This window comes from Ostrea edulis, chromosome 9 (assembly GCF_947568905.1).
Source record: "Ostrea edulis chromosome 9, xbOstEdul1.1, whole genome shotgun sequence".
NCBI lineage: Eukaryota > Metazoa > Mollusca > Bivalvia > Ostreida > Ostreidae > Ostrea > Ostrea edulis.
In genome coordinates this window covers 46,581,328-46,604,099 of record NC_079172.1, presented here as the reverse complement: position 1 = coordinate 46,604,099, position 22,772 = coordinate 46,581,328, and the positions used below count along the sequence as shown (strand labels likewise).

Below are 22,772 nucleotides of genomic sequence, written 5' to 3'. Positions count from 1 at the left end.
CCGCAACGTTATTCTTGACATGATAAACGATAGAACACGATAGGATAGGATACACGCACGATATGATAGGATACACGCACGATACGATAGGATACACGGTAAACCTGATAAACGCAAAACCTGATAAACGATCTTCACGATAAACCTGATAAACACAAAACACGATAAACGATCTTCACGATAAACGGAAAACCTGATAGAAATGTTGTAAATTTAGAAACAATTTAGACAGAACGAAAGTTTGATACGTACAAAATAATTACATTATGTTGATAATAATATTGAAGGATTTCAATACTCAATATATACCTAAAGCATATAATTTATTTATCCATGGTTGTACATTTATTTTTTTTAATTTTTTAAAAATTTTATTTATGATTTTTTAACGTCATTACAGCTAAAATCCGGAAGCTAAGCTATATACGGTATTGAATTCATTATTTGATATCTATATGAATTTTCTCAGACAATGATTCTAAAACGTATATTGTGAGCTTGAATGTTTAATATATGAATCATACATGGAGTGATTGATTTTTATCTTGCTTAACGTCTCACTCGAGAATATTTCACTCATATATGGAGACGTCACCATGACCGGTGAAGAGCTTTTAAATTTAGGCTTATGCTTGGCAATTACGGCCATTGAGCAGTGAGGATTTTTTAGCGTGCCACACCTACCGTGACACGGAGCGTCTGTTTTTAAGGTCATCTCCGAGGACCTGTGGCATTCACACTTGATGCCGAGCGTTTAGCAATTAAACAGGGAATTAACAAAATGTAATAATTATAATGTAGTGATATGCTTCAATAGCTCTCTTATTCTAATGTCTATTATCTTGGATATCAAATAAAACCAAGTAATATTTTGTGTGTAGCGAGGAGGGGGGTTATTTTGCATCAAGCTCTGAGTTCACTGCTCATTCAACAACAACAATTATTTTCATAATGACCGCTTTAAAAAAAATCCACTGCATTACACCATATCTTTATACGTTAGATATTTCTACACTATGAGTGATAATTGATAGTCATAAGTAATTGAAACATATTTATTTGAATATGATATCTTGATAACAAAAAATAAATTCACTAAAAAAAAAAAAAAAATAAACAAAACCCAACTTTTTTTAATTCGCAATTTTGAAATGCATAAAATTTTTGTCTTTAGTATGTAAATAAAATTTCAAATAATCATCAAAACCAGCATAAATTTCTAGTATTTACCCGCACGACTATTGGTACATGGTACAAGTGTACATGTACAAGTAAAAAAAACAAGGATGACACCCTTGCATCCTTTTAAAACTTAATCTTCTAGATGTGGGAAATACAATGTCCCTGAGAATGTTTGCTGTCAAAACACGGGTGATACACGAAATTAGATATAAGGACGCGCACAAGTTCAGTAGTTGGTATATAAGTAGAATACAGGTGGAAAAAATTGGAAGAAAATGAGCCTTTATCAAAATATATGTAATAAACAATGTAATTTACTGATTTTTCCTTTCAAATCGGAACATCCTATTTCTCTGTTAGTATTAATTACAAATGATTGTTTCTAGACAAGGAAATGTTTATGAATTTCAGATGAAGGAGCTTTCAGATTTACTGTCCTTAGTTTGCTCGGCAAACCACTGCCTACTTTACAGACTACTTCGAATGAAATTGTGATAAATTTTCACCCTCTCTGGACAGGCAAATAACTCTTCTTCTGCCTTAAAATCAACAGCTTTATGCTCTCCTTCAAATATACTGTCTTTCTTCGATTCCTAAAAATAGCTTCTCTAACAAAACGAATAAAGCTTTCGGAAAGTATTGTACTTTTTCATTAGATTTAATATACGATCCCGATAGTTTACGAAGCTACATGATAAACGATTTTCACGATAAATGGATAACCTGATACATGCAGAACATAATACACGATAGACCTGATAAATGCAAAACATGATGGAAAACGGAAAACCTGATAAACGCAAAACACGATACATTACGATACACGCACAATAGGATAGGATACACGCACGATACGATAGGATACACGCACGATAGAACACAATAGGAATGTCAAGAATAACGTTGCGGGACCTGTATTACAGGTATTTTTTGTAACCTTTAATCATAATATAATAGCTATAGAAATGTACATTACAGTGTACATGTATAGCGCATTAAACCGTTTGAATTTTTTAATACTGTGAATTCCTAAATTTCCGCGAGGAAAGAAATATTTCTCGCTTTTATTTTTATATTGCTAAAATACATGCAAAAACACAAGATCAACAGAGCACTTATGAATTTATTTTCTTGCCATTTGATGTCCTTGAGTTACTTCGCGATGACAAGTACTCGTGTAAAATAAGAAATCTACATTATATATGCATCTTCAGAATAAATGTATCCAAAATAAATAGATCAATACATGTACATGTAATGTCATTAAAAAATGATGATTAAGGATTCAGGGGCCCGTTTTACAAAACAACTTACGACAAAGACAAATCTTAAATTGTATTTCACAATTATTAGTTTGAATGAAGGAATTAAAACGTTTCTGAAACTTAATTTTCAACATCATTTCTTCACTATTTTACATTATATTACAATAAGCGGGAGAATTCCAATATGTAAAGTTGATCGTAAGTCGTAAGTTCTTTTGTAAAATGCACCCCTGATTTTAAAATTGTTAATAATAATTATTTTCAATAAAAAATGATTGATTTTATGTTTAAACCCGATAAGGGAATGCTGACATTGTTTCAATATCTTGGTGACTTATCATGTTGATTGATGGTGCATGTAAAGGTACCCCCATTTGATATATGTACATTATAAAGGCTTTGAAGCTAAAATTTAGAGAGGAAGCCAATGTGACCTGAGACTGGGACTTGTAGTGTGGACTTCGTGTGCACTCTCCCGTGGACTAGTACATGTACACCGTTACTCTAGCAACTTCTAGTGTCTCGATCACTTCATACCTTAATTCTTTTGAAGATAACACCACAGCAGTGGAAATTCTAACAAGCAATAATTCATTTTTTCATCATTTTGAAACATGTCAAATTCATATCAGTCTCTTTCAGATCTTTTTTTCTTTTCATCAACAGTGACATTATTGTTATTCATTTATTTATTTATTTATTTCCTGGTTTCAAAATGAATAATTCATTTTCACATATTTTCTTCTTCAGTAAGTTGATATCCATTCACAATCTTGATGAAAGTAGATTTGCCTTTTACCCCAAAATAAAACTATTCTCTGCCATGTCGTGATGAACTAGTAATTTGTCTGTAAACTTTTACGGATTTGAACTGCAGAGCTCTCCACCCTTGTACAGCTTTAAAATAATTTGACGAATCAAGAGCGATAGTCTTCTTCCATCTCGACCGAGCACCATGTTGACCTACAATAACAGACTGACATGCGAGTTCCAAATGTGGGAATGAATGGTTTGCGGGAACGAAATGTTTTAAATGAGAATTGAATGCTTTGTTCTGGAATCAGAATGCTGAACGGTTTGAACAGAACGGTTTGATACGGGAACAAAACGGTTCTCATCAGGAACAGAACGGTTTGATGTGGGAACAGGAACAGAACGGTTTGATGTGGGAACAGGAACAGAACGGTTTGATGTGGGAACAGGAACAGAACGGTTTGATGTGGGAACAGGAACAGAACGGTTTGATGTGGGAACAGGAACAGAACGGTTTGATGTGGGAACAGGAACAGAACGGTTTGATGTGGGAACAGGAACAGAACGGTTTGATGTGGGAACAGGAACAGAACGGTTTGATGTGGGAACAGGAACAGAACGGTTTGATGTGGGAACAGAACGGTTTGATGTGGGAACAGGAACAGAACGGTTTGATGTGGGAACAAAACAGTTCTCATCAGGAACAGAATGGTTCAAATGGGGTAGTAGTACACTTCAGGGTCCGTAAAATGTAATGAAAATATAAACAAAAAGATACATGCATGTATACACCTGTACAAAACATAAAATAAAAGTTTCACTGCTTGATTTCTTGCTGGCTGGAGTAGTCATATAATATACATTTATTATCTTACCTGAGCTATAAGCTCAAGTGATCGAGCTTTTCTGATCATCTGTTCTCCAGCGTCCATTTGTCTGTAAACTTTTCATATTTTTATACCCCCCGCAACAAGTTGGGGGGGGGGGGGGGGGGGGTTATACTGGAATCGGGTTGTCCGTCTGTCTGTAGACGCAATGGTTTCCGGGCTCTAAAGCATTATCCTTTCCACCTACCGTCACCATATCATATACATGTATATGGACTACCCATAGGATGAAGATGTTCCCTATCGATTTTGGGGTCAAAAGATCATAAATAATTTAAGTTTTCTTTTTATGTATATCTAGTCCATGAATAGTAATGCTTATTAGCAAGCATCGTCAGTAAGTGCAAATTCAAAGTTGTTGAAATCAATGACCCCTGGAATAGGATGGGACCACAATAGGTGTTGTGGTGTCATTGTAAGGGTGTTAAACTGTACAGAAGTAGAAAATGTGTACATTGTTGTGTCATTGTAAGGATGTTACACTGTACAGAAGTGGAGAATGTTGATTGATTGATTGATGTTTTCTGCCACACTCAACAATTTTTCATTTATCTGGTGGCACCCAGTTTTTTATTGGTGGAAGAGAGAACCCAGATACAATTTAGCTGGGAAAAAACCACCGACCTTCCGAAAGTAAACTGGGAAACTTTCTCACTTACCGGCGGGAGCGGGATTCGAATCCGTGCCAACAGAGGTGAGAGGCCGTGTGATTTTGAGCGCAATGCTCTAACCACTTGGCCACAGAGCCCCTAAGTAGAGAAGTGGAGAATGTGTACACTGTTGTGTCAATGTAAGGGTGCTGTACTGTATACAATATAGAAGTAGAGAATTAATGGAGTACAAGCCTTCTTACTGAGACTTGTGTTTTGTTGCAGGGTTTCCAAGTAGCAAAGAAGGAGAAGATTAGCCCCTGGGAGGTGATAGAGGGCTACAAGAATCCCCCACCCTTGTCATGGCATTTCTTTGGGGCATTAAAACTGGAGAAAAAGCCTCTCAGATATGAGGAGCAGCACAGGTAGGAGGAAAAAAAATCATCAGTTTCTAATTGCTCAATTGATGTTTACTGATCGTCTGATGTCCGTCGTCTGTCTGTAAACTTTTTACATTTTCGATCTTTTTCTCCAGAACCACAGGGCCAATTATAACCAAACTTGGCCAAAAGCATCCTTGGGTGAAGGGCTTTCAAGTTTGTTCAAATGAAGGCCCAAAGGTGAGATAATCACAAAAATGCAAAAATGGGGTGGAGGTCTTTTAAAAATCTTCTCAAGAACCACTTGGCCAGAAGAGCTGAAATTTACATGAAAGCTTCCTGACATAGTGCAGATATGAGTTTGTAAATATCTTGGACCCCGGGGGTTGGATGGGGCCACAATAGGGGATCAAAGTTTTACATACAAATATATAGGGAAAATCTTTGAAAATCTTCTTCTCAAAAACTACTGGGCCAGGAAAGTGGAAATGTTCTTGAAAGCTGAGCTGAGATTTACATGAAAGCTTCCTGACATTATGCAGTCATAGTTTGTTAAACTCATAACCTAGGGCTAGGATGGGACCACAATAGGGGATCGAAGTTTTACATAATTAATAAGTAGAAAAAAATCTTTAAAAAGTTTCTCCTTAAGAACCATTTGGCCAAAGAAGTTTACATTTGCACAAAAGCTTTCTGACATAGTGCAGATTCAAGTTTGTAAAAATCATGGTCCCTGGGGGTAAGATGACCGAGGCCACAGTAGGGGATTAAAGTTTTACACATAAATATATAAGGAAAATCATTGAAAATCTTCTGAAAAATCACTGGGCTAAAAAAGTTTACATTTAAATGAAAGCTTCCCGACATAGTCCAGATTCAATTTTGTAAAAATCATGGCCCCCAGGAGTAGGTTTGGGCCACAATAGGGATCAAAGTATTACATGCGAATATATAGGAAAAATCTTTAAATTTGAGCCAAGATGACTCAGGTGAGCGATGTAGCTTCTTGTTAGGATTTAATTTTCATGGTATTGAAATACCCACAAATTTGGATCCACCACAAGTAAAATTTTAAGATCGATAACTCTTTGACCATGAAATTTAAGTCTTTGCAAACAGGTTAATCTTTCTCAAACCATGAAAATTTGACAACATATTTGTCATCAGGACACAATTTTTCCTGTAAAACTAACCCTCTTTGGTGTGGCTTGGCAGGACAGCTAAAATTCCATTTATTAAAGACGATGAAGACAAGTGCGAATTCTTATAATAGTTTATTTTTAAGATGGCAATTGTGGCCATGAATTACATAATACAAACAATATACTTTATTGTATATTAATTGTTATACCTTACAAACCTTATAGTCCTTATCCTAATAAACCTTATAGTCCTTATCCTTATAAGATCTTATAATCCTAATCCATTTTAACCTTATAATCCTTATCCTTCTAATCCTTATCCTTATAAAACCTTATAATCCTTATCCATATAAACCTTATTTTATAATCCTTATCCATATAAACCTTATCTTATAATCCTTATCCTTATAAACCTTATAATCCTTATCCATATAAACATTATAATTCTCATCTTATAATCCTTATCCTTATAATCCTTATCTTATAATCCTTATCTTTATAAACCTTATCTATATAAACCTTATAATTCTTATCTTATAATCCATATCCTTATAGTCCTTATTTTTTAATCCTTATCCATATAAACCTTATAATCCTTATCCTTATAAAACCTTAAAGTTGTTATCCTTATAAAACCTTAGAGTCGATATCCTTATAATCCTTATCCTTCTAAACTTTATAAACCTTATCCTTATAAACCTTATCCTTATAAAACCTTATCCTTATAAACCTTACAATCCTTATCCTTATGAATTCCTTAAAAACTTAAATAGTGACAACATTCATACTGGTTCTGGGTGAGCAGATACTCAGCAGAAGTTGTAAAAAGCACTTGTATCATAGGATGGGTCTCGAATAACCGCCAAATGGTTGTCCGTTGAAAAGGACAACCACCGCCAACTAAGTTAGGTGGAATGAGAGACGCAAAATAATGTGTGTAGGCATGGCCTCATCAGGAAGCTCAATATATTTACCAGACTAGTTGAGTATGTTTGTCTAATATTCAATGATACCAAATTGAGCATCAGGGGTTTAATTTCACTTCCAAGATAATTTTTGAAAAAAACTCTGGAATACGAACCAGGTGTTGGGGCAAGAACATTAATGAAACCTGGTCCACTGTTTGTGAGAAATATAGCAAAGTTATGAACCATCTATATGACAATCTTTTAAGTAAATATTGTTTACCATGAAATGTAAAACCAATGAGCCTAACCAATTCCATAATCCGAGTTGATCTTGATGATTCTTTGTTTAAATTGTCAGACTGGGTGTGTAATATCATCTTGTCAAGAAATTGAGTCTTAAATAAGAAAATTACTAGGACACTTGGCACTATAACTCTAGAAATGTTTTATCTGACGTAATGTCTGGGCTCTTTCAGTTTTCAGGCCATCCAAAATATGCCCACTGACTATGCAGGTAAACGTCGCATCTTGATTGTTGATTGCGTGCCTACACTATCAGTCTAGAGATGAAGTTGGTCATTTGATCAGTCTAGAGATGAAGTTGGTCATTTGACAACCAATTAACATCCATGAAATTCAAACTACATTGTACCATTAAATTTGTGCATAAAATCTAACCACACACCAAGGTTGGATTCCATTCCCATTGTTACTTTAATGAAATTACTTAAATATCTTATATTCCACACATAACATCACAGAATCTTCTGTTGAAGGCTCTTAGATGGAATAGCTTTTGCACAAAAATTAAGAGAACTATAGCTACTAAGGATTGTAATTCTCTGAGTAACTTTTGTTTTTTGTAACATATCTAGCAGTGATTTTGACATTCTCCAGAATTGATATATATACATATATATTTTAAAGATTTCTGATGATAAATCTGGCTAAGGAAAAAACTGATGAGGGAGCTTGAAAAGTCCTTGAGTATAAGCTTGTTTATCTGCAAGACAATGAATAACAGGATGTTTATTTTGACACTTTAAACATTGGTGTTGATATTGACAATTCTTTAGCTGGCTAGAACCTTTTTGTACTCATAACAAAATTTTAAGCTGCTCTGAGAATTCGTACATGTATATACTGACTGAATATTAGGGGTTATATAAAGAAGCGATAGCTCTAGGTCGATGTTGTCCCAGGAAATACATTTGTTGCAGCTGGCACAGGGTTGGACATTTGCCATATGCTTGATGAGGCTGTGAGTTTGATCAATATGTGCTGACAAATATATACTCATGTAGATAATAAATGCATCTAGCCTAGTATCCATTTTGTAATTTTGATCGTATTTGCAGGTTTTAATGTAAGCTGCCATTCATGAATAGAATTCTACTTTCCTGGTTTTCAATATCTGTTTGCTTTTGTAAAAGTGTATGTATAGTTCCACAAACTCCCCTTTCATAATTTTTTGTTTAACTGATTGAATAACATGCACACTGGTTATGCTCTGAGGTGATGAACATGAAGGAAAAATTGTGTCAAAACAAACGATTGGATCTAGATCCATGTGTATAGTTGCTGTATATGAGACTTAGCTACCTTCAGACGACAATATGCCAGAGCATTGAGAAATAATCGTCTCTATCCTTTTGTTGATTTCTGGTAGCATTTTTTCCACTACTGACGAGACAACTTCCTCCAGTTCTGACATGGTGTTCGATTCGTTGCTCATCCCAGGATGCATTTCTTTATGTGGTTCTGTGTTCTTTTCCCTCCGACACCTTTTCTTCACGCCCGACAATCTGGCCCTCCCTGCAAATTTGCATTTCCCCTTCGATGGCCTTCCCCCTTCATCAATGGAATGCAACTTTTGTTGAGGTTGCATATTGTTGAAATAGTGAAATATAAATATTTTAAATTCGGATGTAGAAAAACAAAATAAACATTATAAAGCAGTTATTGGGACTAAACAATTGACGATACAGGTTTAAAGTATGTTTACATTTTGAAACATGTTATACATCCAATTTTATTGATTTATAAAATAATATGTATCCCTGTGCCTAATGAATGAGAAATAAATGAAGGGATAAAATTCCCAAAATTAACATTTGCATAAATTTTTAGCTAGTACGAGACAAAATGCACCTACCTCTCAATCCAACTGATACAAATATTGTGATGTCAAACTTCAACAGCAATAACGTCATTACAGTATGGCATTACACACACAAATCTAAGGGACTGATCGCTATAATAATTGGATTTATTTTGTAAAAGAAATAAATCTTGATATTATATTAGTCTGTTCCGTAAATGTTTTAACGTATTGCTGATTGACAATACGGACTCTAAACACTGTGTTGATTTGGAATACTACTGAGTATTACTAACATATGATCACGTAAACAATGCTTTAGCTAAGTTTAAACTTAGTTTACCGGAGCAGTATTTGTGTTGCTCCTACTGTAGTTACAAAACTTTGACCGGAGTTACTGAAGGGAGGAATAATGAAATGGCTAGTAAAAGAGAAAAACACCAAATTTGACAGAATTAGAAAAGGCAATGTGAGCTGTAATTGACTGCAATTTTTTTGTAAGTGTAAACATAGTCTACACCCTTTTAATCAATCAAGAAAATGACAATAAAATAATAATGTTTTAATCTCAGCAACATCGATTTCTAGAGATACAATATATACTGTCTTGCCAGACAGCATGCTGGTATTGTGAGTATACATGACCATTAGGTCAAACACTTATCGAAGAAGTTCTGTGCATGCACAAACATGTGTTGATGTTGGAGGAGTGTCTGTAAAACACAGAAGACCGAATTGACTGTTGATTAATATAAGATTTATATTGTAGATCTGGGGCCCGTTTTACAAAACAACTTACGACAAAGACAAGTATTAAATTGTATTACACAGTTATTAGTTTGAATGAAGGAATTAAAACGTTTCTGAAACTTAATTTTCAGCATTATTTCTTCACTATTTTACATTGGAGTGAATTATCTTACAATAAGCGGGAGAATTCCAGCATGTAAAGTTAGGCGTAAGTTCTTTTGTAAAATGCACCCCAGTACAATTGTTCTGTCTTATGCGAGAAATTAAATGTCAAAACATACATCTATGTGATCAGGACTGTGCATGAAAGATAATTCTATCATGGACATACAGACACACTTACCAAAAATATTGATGAAGAGAGTGTTGGAAGAATTTCTACAAATAAAGAAAGGATTTTAAAATGCCATTCAGAAAAAAATTCATTTATTGAAAATAATGTTTTTGATTTAAAATACATGCACAAAACAGCAATAAAATGGAATTTTGTTCTCCCATAATATGTTGGTGTGTTTCTTCTTGATATGTAAATTAACACACAGAAAATATGTGTGCAATTAGAAAGGAACACTAATGCATTACTCATTATATCCAGATATGGGAATCAGCTGTTGTATGACAAAGCTGCTAATGTTTGTGGGAAGTTCTAATTGCCGTGTCAATTAATAACATATCAGTCTTTGGTAAATGTGCTAACAACCAATTATCCTGTTCCCATATGTTGGTACTGTTCAGATGTACTACAATGTATTGTAGTTACTGACCTTTTTTTTTGGTTCACCCAAGTTACTTCATTGTCTGTTAATGATTGAACAAATTTTAACTTCTTGATAACGACCATTCCTATTCTTTTCAAATTTGGCATCATTTGACAAGAGGGACATCATTTGTAAATTTCAGGACTCCTGCATCCCTGGCCTGTAGGGGTGGGGCAAAAATTCAACATCGATCTTTCTAAAATTTTCTTCCCTACAACAGCATGTTTGTCAGAAAAGTGATATACACATGTACAGCAGGAAGGCATAATTTACTAAAATTATGAAATTCTGATCCCTGGGCCATATCATTTGAAAGACTTTTTCATTAACTTTGCTGAAACTGTTTATTAACTAAAGTCCATATTTAGGAAAAGCAGAAAGGGGTGTACCCCAACATTGTGGATTTTGCAACTACAGGGTTCTTACTTTAGGGCAAGTCCAAAATAGTCATATAATGTTGATATAACATGTATTATATTATGTGAAGTCTTTCATTATTATGAGCACTTTTGGTGACATTTGTGTTTGAAAAACACATTCTTTTATACTTCTGCTAAATATTAGAATTTAGCTTAGATATACAAACATATTTAGAGATTTCATACACCTTGGGACTAGTGATTATACTTACATGTATAACTAATACTCATGTGACTGATAAGGCTTGTGGGCCTAGCTCTTGTTTAATTTTGATACAGGTATTTAAATTATATAAAGTCAAAGGAAAACAAAAATCACAATTGAATTAGGAAAGTGCAAAATATATGTGCATGAAGAAAATATCCAATATGGTGTTGTGTTAATTATCAACCAAGTAGGATGAATCCCAGCCTTGCATTCACAAAATATACAGATTATATATAGAATTGACTTAAAATATTCATAGGGTCAAATTTTCATGATTTTAAAAAAGGGAAAAATGTTTGTGGGCCGATACTTGATTTTGTGTTGTAAAGGGTGTTGTAGTTCATTTTCCAAGGGATGTCATGAATGAAATTAAGCACCCACAAAATTATTTTACGATAGATTGTGTTTTGTTATGTGCTACTAAGGTAGGGTCTAGCTTTACCTCTGTGTAATTGTCTGTTTTGACAGGTTGCTGTTATTTCACACGCACTCCCTCCGTCAGCCCCTCGCTCATTTCCTGGACCCACCTTCTCTACCCCCAGAGGACCTCGAACCAGTGCCTGAGAAAATTGTAAGCTGAATCATTGTAGAGAAAACTTTTTGCTCAAAGAATTTTCTGAATTAGAGAGTCAAATATTATTACACCCCCCGAACGAAGTTCTGGGGAGTATATAGGAATCACTCTGTCTGTCTGTCTGTCCGTCCGTCTGTCTGTCTGTGCAGATTCGTGTTCGGGCCATAACTTCTTTGTTCTTTGACTTAGGCATACCATATTTGGCACACAGGTAGATCACCATGAGACGATGTGTCAAGTACCTTCATGACCTCTATATGACCTTGAACCTTGACCTCAAGGTCAAAATTAAAGGTTTTTTTTTACAATGGATTCGTGTCCAGGCCATAACTTCTTTGTTCTTTGACATAGGCATACCATATTTGACACATGAGTGTATCACCATGAGACGATGTGTCATGTACCTTCATGACATCCATATGACCTTGACCTCAAGGTCACAATTAAAGGTTTTTACAATGGATTCGTGTCAGGGCCATGACTTCTTTGTTCTTTGACATAGGCATATCATATTTGACACATGAGTGTATCACCATAAGACGATGTGTCGAGTACCTTCATGACCTCTATATGACCTTGAACTTTGATCTCAAGGTCAAAATTGATTATAGGGTTTTGACATAGTCATATCATAAGACATGGGTGTATTACCATGGGACTATTTGTCATGTACATTCATTACCTCTTTATGACCTTGACCTTTGAGCTCAAGGTCAAAATTATAGGTTTATGCCATGGATTTGTGTTCGGACTATATCTTCCATTTTCTTCTACAAAGGCATACCATATTTTAACACTCAGGAAAGAGGTAATTTATACCTATTAACAACACCCTTTGGGAGATTGGGGTAAGCGGGGGGTATTCTTAGTGAGCATTGCTCACAGTACATCTTGTTTTAAAATTATATCATTAGATTCTGCAATCATATTAAATGTATTTTGTTACTAGTGAAATAACTTTGTTACGTTGGTTTTGACTAATGTGATTTGCATATAATTCGGTGTTATTTTTGTCAGTAATCTGTGACTGATGACTTTTTCCGATATTTCTGTAAATTCCTACAATTAGAATAATTGCGGAATTGTATACATGTAATGCCCTGTTTTAAATGGATCTTAATCTGTCAATAGAGCATTGTATCACCACACAAATGTTAGAATCAGTAAAGTAACTGTAAAACATGTGAAAAATTTATGTCAGAGTAAAAGTGAGTAATGTGGTAAGTTATATATACATGAATATATAATATGTATCAAGTATGCTAGTGGATTTAGGGTGGCTGATATGCGTAACTATCATATAGTTACGTGTATGTATATTAATTGTTACATGTAAATCTAAAAATATACATGTTTGGCAGAGATGCATCACTCTGTAAATGTTCCTGTTTTATTTTGTTTTGTGTGTAATTATATGGGTTTTATTTCTGGGAATGTTTTAGGAGGAGAAACCCAAAGAGGCCAATGAGAATCCACAACAGGATATGAGCAGGAAAAAGAAACCCAAAAAGAAAACGAACCGAACCAACAGTGGCAGCGGTCAGGGCCCATACAATATCCAGGTACATGTAGTACCCACTAAATGTTGATACCAACAGTGACAGTTTACTGAAGGGGGGGATACAATTATTAGATAGTACTCATTCAATTTTGTGTAGGTTGATTGATTAATCGGATGTTTTATTTACGTCCCGTCGAGAATTGTTCACTTATATTCAGATGTTTTTGAGTAGGGTTTTATATAGTTACATTATGGTGGAGTGCAAGATCTTGGATTGAAATTTTTTTTAATGGGGTTTATAAAATCAGTGTATATGACCTGAAAAAAAATTTGATTAATTTTGATTGTATATCCCCCCCCCTACACACACACACAAAATATCTAGGACTTTAAAGGTATGCACTATACAAGAGTAGTATAAACTGGATGTAGCCTCTATTTTATTTTTTGGTCATTTGATTGATAATCTGTTTTAAGTTTATGGCTTCCATACTACATAAAGATTTAGCTCAGATTATTTTCACAGGAGTGTTAATTTCACAGGTTTATCCTCCATGGAAAATGACACTGTAGAAAAAATGTCTGTATACTATTAGTTACACAGTTAGTTAGTGACCTGATACGGAAAAATACATGGTGTGAAAAGAAAACCCGTATCGGGCTCGGCTTCGCCTCGCCCGATACGGGTTTTCTTTTCACACCATGTATTTTTCCGTATCAGGTCACTAACTAACTGTGTAACAAATTTATCATGTCGAAGACCTCTAACTGTATATGTGGGGGTCTATATCATACAACTTAGTCAAATGTCTTTCCTTTTGACACGGCTGCAAGTCGAACCCGACGATAAATAAAATTACTCGCCCAATACGGATTTTACTCGCATGATACGGTTTTTTTCACGGCGTCATGTGACCAAGATCTGACCAATTAGATTTCAACAATTTTGTCTGAGGCGTGATAAAGTACATGTCAGTGTTGGTCCATGTAAGATGAAATACAAACTTTGATTAACATTGATATTATTAATAATTTACATTAATAGCCTCCTGTTCGCCAGTATCAGCCCTCAACAAACTGGTATCCCACGCAGACGCAGCAACACCCACAGTTCTATGGCAACCAGCCCATGCCAGCAGGTGAGGTTTATACGCCAGACCAGTAGATATGTGGGTCACTTTGAAATTCATTACCAGAACCAGAAATATTAAACTCATCATAAACATTTTACCTGGAATGCCCCAGGCAATAATAAAAAAAATGGAAGATTTGATTTTTCAAAATTTACTTATTTTTATGATAATTCATTTCATGATTACAATGATCATTGTGAATTTATCACCATCAGGTCCAAGGTTTGAGGCCCCTCCTTACAGCATGCAGGGTATGACTCCCTCAAAAATGGCCATTCAGCAAATGATCAGAACTCGTCACCCTGGCAACATGCATCAGTGGGCAAACACTAATCAACCCTCCATGCAGACCTTGCAGCTTTTGCAGAAACAACAGAGCCACCGCATGGTCAGGCAACAGATCAGGCAAACCTTTCAAAACCATAACCGTGGTGTTACACCTGATGGTAGTCAGGCGATGTTCTCAGGCGGCATGCATTCAATGAATCAGAATCAGGGTGAGTGTGTTATGGTCTCGGTTTTTCTTGCAGTCATTAAACACTTTGTAGAGGTACTGATGTTTGATGCTACATCTAAAACAGAAAGTGAAGCATGTTGACATTGCCCAATACAAAGAACTCAGGATTTCAACAACACATCGCTAAAACATTTTGTTCATAAGTTTGTTTGATGACTTACAAGTAATGAATTAAGTGTGTTTAGTTTGATCCAATGAAGAATCCAGATATATGTGTATTTTTATCGCTGATAATTTATTTTGTGACAGTTGGGATGACTCAGAACTATGCTCCATCTTACAACATTCCACAACAGTCCACTAGTATGGACCCAGGAATGATGTCCCAGGGGACTTATAACCAGTCCTACAACGGGGGACAAGCGACAGGCATGATGCCCCAGGCAGGGTTTATACCTCAACAGCAACCAACACAGCAACACTTCAGTCAGCCATCCTCGTAAGTAGACAGGAGACAACAACACATCAAAAGATGGGAAACGTGGTATAATTAATTATTGATGACTTTAAACTAGGCCATATAGTCTCAGTCTCTCTCTCTCTCTCTCTCTCTCTCTCTCTCTCTCTCTCTCTCTCTCTCGTGCATATGGAGCACTTGTGTTGTTGACTTCAGCAACTGTGTAGATCATTACTCATCATTTAGTGAAGCATTACAGTCAGACTTTAATCACTCCTGTATGTACATGTACCCTATTTAGTATTACATTTGTTGAAGTTAGGTCTAAAATTTATCAATTTTGTTTTTTCTTTACTTGGATGGTAACTTATACAGTGGAACCCCGTTATTACGTTCCCCCTTTATTACGTTAGTCCGCATATTACGTTGGAATTTCAAAGCACAAAACCATTTCTTAACAAACCTATATAAAATAGACCTCGTTATTACGTTGTCCTAAAATGCCGGGACTCGGTATTACGTTGTAAATATTCCGACAAAAACGTAATAAACCCCTAATTATTCAATAGTGCTTCTCAAAATAATAAGTCATTCACACCTTGACTGCCTGAGGCAGTCACCACGTAAATTTCCTGGTCTGTTTGGGGATTAGAGACGCTTGACTGATCACGCTTCGATAGATCTAGCGACATCAATACAGGTGAATACCCCGTATAGAAGCCAATGATAAACAATTAAATAATGTTTATTTAGAAATTGTACTCTATGAAATTTACTTCATTTTTCATATTTTGATAATCAAAGAAATAATTTCTCAACCACCTGTGTGTTCAGCATAGTGTGATTATCTTCGCTATTAAAACTCTATTCACGGACAGCTTTGGTACCAAACAAGAAAGACAAAATTTATCGTAGCAATGTTACAACCGCTTGGGTAACTGCTTGGACATAGGTGACTAAAGGTGTTCAATTAAAAAAATTGTTCGTTGTTTGGACATGCAGCTTGGGTGTTCGTAAATCTCGTCCATACATACACCAATCTATCGGCCGATTTGTGCACGGCATATACCTCAGAGAATATTTTAAAATCCCTTGATGCGCACGTGATTTTAGTGCCATCATTTAGCGTTATAAATGAAATCTTCGTGCATCATTATATATTTTTTTTATGTGGATTGCGCTTAAATTGTTCTCTGTGCATGTTTATCATTGGTGAGAAGTGTCCAAGTGTTGGGTATCGTGTGCGTTTTGTGTCTATAGTTTTGTTGTTTTTTGGGTGGGATTTTTTTTATTGTGTTGTGTATTGTGTAATTAGAGAACTTAATAAAAACGATGTTTTGTTATTTTTTAATACGAATGTTGAATACGAACCGGAACGAGTTATTGAGAGAAATTTACATGAACGCATTGTTTTAAAGTTGAACAAAATGGCGGTCCAAACGAATGCAGAAAAAGCAACGTTTATCAAAACATCCTTATGTATCCTACACCGAAATAAAGAAAAGGGATAAGAACATGAAGAATTACGGACATTAAAGATAAGATGTAAATAAAACAAAGTATCATAGTCTTTTAAACAAAGAAACAGTAAAGATATATTCACACACCCCTTCACGGAGTACCAACGGACGATATACAATTTCCAAATGATATTTTTAATGGATTTAACTGGGAACGTTTATTACGTTGCCCCCGGTATTACGTTATTTTATCGTGACAAAATGGAAAATGTAATAACGGGGTTCCACTGTACTTGTACTTACAAGATCTAATTTGACAAACTTTAAAACTGATACTCGGCCAAAGACAGCCTTCCTTTATGCATTTCAATGAAGCATGTAGACAATAATTATTTTAAAATAGGTGTATGAAATAGATACATGTAACTGAAAAATTGAAAGGATGAAATGAAATGGCTATATAAAATGGTCCCAAATATATATCATGTTTCATGTTAAAATTTACATGATTCAACTTATTAACATTTGTACTTTCATGATTTACATGTTACATGGAACATAGATTCTCCACAAATGGTATATAACTCTTGAGTTTAAGCTTGGGGTTTCCTCATTAGCTGAAATTCCCATAGGAATTTGGACCCGCCCATTCTTTTACAGATCTGGAAATATATGGACATATTAGGTACAGTTTAATAATTAAGGCTATGGTTGTGTATTATCATTAACGATTAAATTTTGTATAGCAATAAACATAGCCCATATCGTCGATAATTTAAAATAAAAAAGATTAGCAAAACTTTCACTAGAAGCCTCTCCATTATGGAAACCTGTTTAAACTCAATCGTGATTGTGATGTATCGTCCACAGTTTTAGGAACATAAACATGCCTTCAACATCATGTACTTTAAACTTAGTGTATTCGACACATACAGTATGTATATGTAATTTATTTACTAAATTTTGATAAATTGTATTTAGTTATATACACGTGTAGATATCGTTATCAGAAATAAGTTGACGTTTCTGAATCTAATTTTCTAAACAAATGATGATATATTTTCTTTGTTTACATTATATGGAAAGTGGATTGCACGACACTATATAGTATGATTTTACTTTCTTTATTAAGATTTTACACATTACAGGTAGATCTTTTGGTTTATTATTCTACCTGTAATATACTCAATAAGTAACTGAAACATAAAGACTTAATACGCATATACTACATATACATGTTATTTTCACAGCATGTGCTTTTTAAATATAGAAATAGATAATCAAGGTTATTTTCATAAATAATTATATGAGCCTAGATGTTTATATTTTGCTTCAAGGCAAATTCGATCAAGAGCCCAAGAAAAGGAGAGGAGGTGTCTTTATTTTATTATTTTTTTTTTTTTTTTGTGAGCACTTGTGACATACATCTTGTACATCACAATAGGATATAGGGTTTGAACGAAACGTATGTTGATGGTTAACAGTTCTAATATAATTTCCATATTTAGTTGAAAATAACTACATTGTATTTGAATGACAATAAGATTTTTAATCATGCATAGCTTGCATTTGATAAAAAGATATCAAGATTCTAACGCAATTAAATAGTCACATGATTTGTAAACGGGGAAAGCACGAGATCTATTCATATTCCTAAAGTGAATGTTGTCTTTTGTGTTAAGAACCGCCCACTTTGTTCATCATTATTCATGAACGAGTACTATGACGAAAACTGTTTGTTATAGGGTTTAAAAATCAATTGATATTTCAACATTCCTCGTGACAAAAAACACTATTAAAACTATTTAGAAACCATGCATTGTCTGTGGCCTCTATGTATAAAATCTTAACTTTTATACTGTAATAGTAAAATTGCTTTTATTGACCACGGAAAAGGGGGCCAACTCTAATTGCTGTTTTACCTCATCCTTTGATACTTTGTTAGGAAATACACTCAATTCAGCTGTTTCATTTCAATTTTACAACCTGCATAATTATCCTGGGTTGTATTGTAAAAACGTTTGACAGCATTGTTACTCTGATATGTGTTCTTGGTACTTGTTGAAACACGGAAATATGAACTGTAATACATGTAAATACTAACAATAAAACCTCATACCATTATTGATATTTCATACAATTACATTTTTGAGGTCCGTACAATGTTTTAACTATACCTAAGAAGTGTGATATTTACTGAACCTCTAGGGCACCATGATTTTGGCCCAAGATTGGAGAAATCAAATCTTATATTCACTTTAGATGAATATGACATTATTATACCCCCCGCAACAAGTTGTGGGGGGGGGTATACTGGAATCGGGTTGTCCGTCTGTCCGTCCGTCCGTCTGTAGACGCAATGGTTTCCGGACTCTAAAGCATTATCCTTTCCACCTACCGTCACCATATCATACATATGGACTACCCATGGGATGAAGATGTTCCCTATCGATTTTGGGGTCAAAAGGTCAAAGGTCAAGTGCACTGGACATCGAAGTAGCAATATGGTTTCCGGGCTCTAAAGCGTTATCCTTTCCACCTACAGTCACCATATCATACATATGGACTACCCATGGGATGAAGATGTTCCCTATTGATTTTGGGGTCAAAAGGTCAAAGGTCAAGCGCACTGGACATTGAAGTAGCAATATGGTTTCCGGGCTCTAAAGCGTTATCCTTTCCACCTACAGTCACCATATCATACATATGGACTACCCATGGGATGAAGATGTTCCCTATTAATTTTGGGGTCAAAAGGTCAAAGGTCAAGTGCACTGGACATCGAAGTAGCAATATGGTTTCCGGGCTCTAAAGTATTATCCTTTCCACCTACCGTCACCATATCATACATATGGACTACCCGTGGGATGAAGATGTTCCCTATTGATTTTGGGGTCAAAAGGTCAAAGGTCACGCACACTGGACATCGAAGTAGCAATATGGTTCGGTTTGTCATGCCATTTGTTTTTTACACTCAGAAAAGAGGTAGTTTATACCTATTACCAACACCCTTTGGGAGATTGGGATAAGCGGGGGGTATTCTTAGTGAGCATTGCTCACAGTACCTCTTGTTTTTTTCTAGTTTTTTTTTTTTTTAATCTCAACCAGTTGAAGATCTCAAAATTATTCGATCATATAATAATTAATTTAGTGGTTAGAGAAAAAATAGCATGTTTGTGTGCATGGTCTCAATTGGTTGGACTTACCTGCAATAATGTAGTCCTATCCGATTTTTTTATTCTGACATTTTTCTCACCCCCCCCCCCCCCCCCCCCCCCCCCCCGCCCCAAATCGGAGAGGGCTACTTTATTGCAGCTAGCTTGGATTGAACCTGTTCTTTACTGTAGATCTGTTTCCTTGGGTTGAGGTACATGTAAATTTAGATTTGTTCATTAAAGATATTAACACACCAGAGAAATGTGTCATGGATGGAAAATGGAGGATATGTTCAATAATATTTTGAAATTGAACACTATCAAAATGACCTTATTTAATTAACAAATGCAATTTTAGTAAAAAGTAATCTGGGGGTAAAAAATTGCAACCCCTTATAGACTCGACTGTTAACCTACTAAACTACCCAGCTAGGCAATTAGATTTAAAAGAAATATACAAATATTCCTAATATTTATACAGCGAAAACTGCCTAATCCAACACCTATGCTGTTCATTTCACTGGGCATCTTCACAAGTCAAGGGTTATTGATTCGTTATCTCACACTAACCCTTGACATCAGTCGCTATATAAAATTTGGGCTCATTAGACCATTATGCAATCCACTATAAATAAAACATCCAATGAAATCACTGCATCTTGTTATGGTGTACATGGATACAAATGATGCGATCTCATACTGCTGTATTGATAAACACACGCAATTGTAATATTTACACCACTAATTACATTTATTGATAGTAGATCAATTTTGGAAACCTTTTTGCTTAAGACAATATTGCTTAAACGATTGAAATAGCCATAACTATTGGCATCAATACACATGTTTTTATTTGAATCTCGCTTCACTTTGTTATAAATAGAACTGCATTCTCATTGGTTCCCACTCTTTTGTGGAAACAATCAGAACGAGCCCAACTTTTTGATAGTCACTGTAACGAATCAATAACCCTTGACTTGTGAAGATGTTCACTGGGTATTCCAACCCTCATTTTCCTTCTCAATTTCTTTGGGTTTTTTTTACACTGCTTATTCCAATACACTGTATCATGACAAAAAATTTGTTTGTGCATGTATGATTAGACAGGTTTTTATGTATTTTCATTCATAAAAAGGAAATCAGCCATATTATAATGATGTGTTATGCCTCCTTAATTGTCGAAACCATGAAAACAAAAATTGACCACCACTCCCTTGAAAAATGAAGATTTTACAGTATTGATACTTATTTAAATGTAAATATTTTGTTGCAGTCGAATGATGGTTCCAAGTCAGATGCAGACGCCACAAAGTACAATGGGGACCGGGAACGCTAGTTACAATCAGATGGGGCCATCAGCCATTCCTCAGAGCACTTACTTGCAGAACATGCCATCAAACCCCCAACAACTGCAACAGCTAAGACAACAACAACAACAACAGAGACTTATGGCCATGAAAAGACAGTCCATGAGCAACCCTGGTCAGCAGCCACAAAGTGCTGCTCTCATGGCTCAAATTCAGCAACAAATTGGACCGAATCAGTACGGGAACTATAATAATCAGCAACGATTTTAATTTGTTAAAAGCAGGGACTCATGCATGGTTTCCTATTGAGGTTGAGATATTACGGCCAGTACTACAATATGCCACTGTAAATATTGAGGTTGGGATGGGAATTGCTCTGTTTATACGCATTACGTAACAATGGCTCTGGTACAGAGATCTTATAATACAGCCTGTACATTGTGCAGTTTGTGGACAGATCCAGAAATGTGTGCTTTTTTGGAAGAGATGGTGACAAATTAACAAAAAAGAGCTGGTGTCAATATTTTAGTAGGACAATGTTCAAAATTCAGTTTTTGTACAGGAAATTGAACAAAAGTAGTATGTTGATAACAATTAGTACATAATAATTTTATGCCTCCAGAATCCAAGATACAAGGGGGGGGGGGGGGGGGGGGGGGGGGGCACCTGTGTTTCACATCCACATTTTGTTAGTGATATAGAACTATTACAGAATCTCCTTGTTATATGTTGTAAAATGTGTTTTGTGTAATTAAATTGGCCTGGGATGTCTCTGTATTTTATACATTTATTCTTGGAATCAATTGCAATTATCATCAGCTTCGATCTGTATTTTGACCAGTGTTTCTTTTTAAAGAATGCATGTTGTCACAGAAAATCTGCTGTTCTTAGATAATGTGTGTAAAGTGAAGTGAATTCATTGTGTTTAAAGATGGAATCTTACTTTTTATTTCATTTAGATGTATGTCATTAAAATTCAGGGTTAAATTCTTTTCCGGATAATGTAGCTTGGCAAAGAAAATTGAAGAAAGCTCTCAATCGCTTTAATTTAAGATTTACTTTTGAAATTGGTTATCCAATAATGGAAGATGAAATCTTAGACGGTATACATGAAAAGCAATCTCATTTCAATATGGATTTTTCTTTCCTCCAGTCCAACAAATAATTATAATTTTGTCCTTCAGCCAGTCAGCTTGGAGAGAAAGAATGTTCAACTTTGCTCATTTTGTTTGACGTCCTATCAAGAACTGAACCAGAAAAGCCAAGGCTTGTATGAAAGTTTCCTTGTGCAATGGAATCAAGTTAGTTCAGCTATCAGACCCTGAAGTGTACTACTACACCATTTGAACCGTTCCATTCCCATATCAAACCATTCCGTTCAAACC

General features: G+C 35.1%; 1 protein-coding gene across 5 annotated transcripts in view; it reads left to right on the top strand.

Moving 5' to 3' along the window:
• Window positions 1–22,379, top strand: part of LOC125657896 (mediator of RNA polymerase II transcription subunit 12-like protein) — a 96,486-nt gene extending 74,107 nt beyond the window's left edge. For 4 of the 5 annotated variants that reach the window (XM_056149397.1, XM_056149398.1, XM_048888806.2 and 1 more), the window contains 7 exons: window positions 4,963–5,102; window positions 11,812–11,914; window positions 13,360–13,479; window positions 14,464–14,557; window positions 14,767–15,048; window positions 15,318–15,507; window positions 21,354–22,379. In XM_056149397.1, the coding sequence (XP_056005372.1) occupies window positions 4,963–5,102; window positions 11,812–11,914; window positions 13,360–13,479; window positions 14,464–14,557; window positions 14,767–15,048; window positions 15,318–15,507; window positions 21,354–21,657 (1,233 nt within the window). In that variant the 3' untranslated portion in view covers window positions 21,658–22,379. Of the gene's footprint in view, window positions 1–4,962; window positions 5,103–11,811; window positions 11,915–13,359; window positions 13,480–14,463; window positions 14,558–14,766; window positions 15,049–15,317; window positions 15,553–21,353 lie in introns of all 5 variants that reach the window. The other variant, XM_056149399.1, reaches the window with a different exon arrangement.
• Window positions 22,380–22,772: the final 393 nt, after the last annotated feature.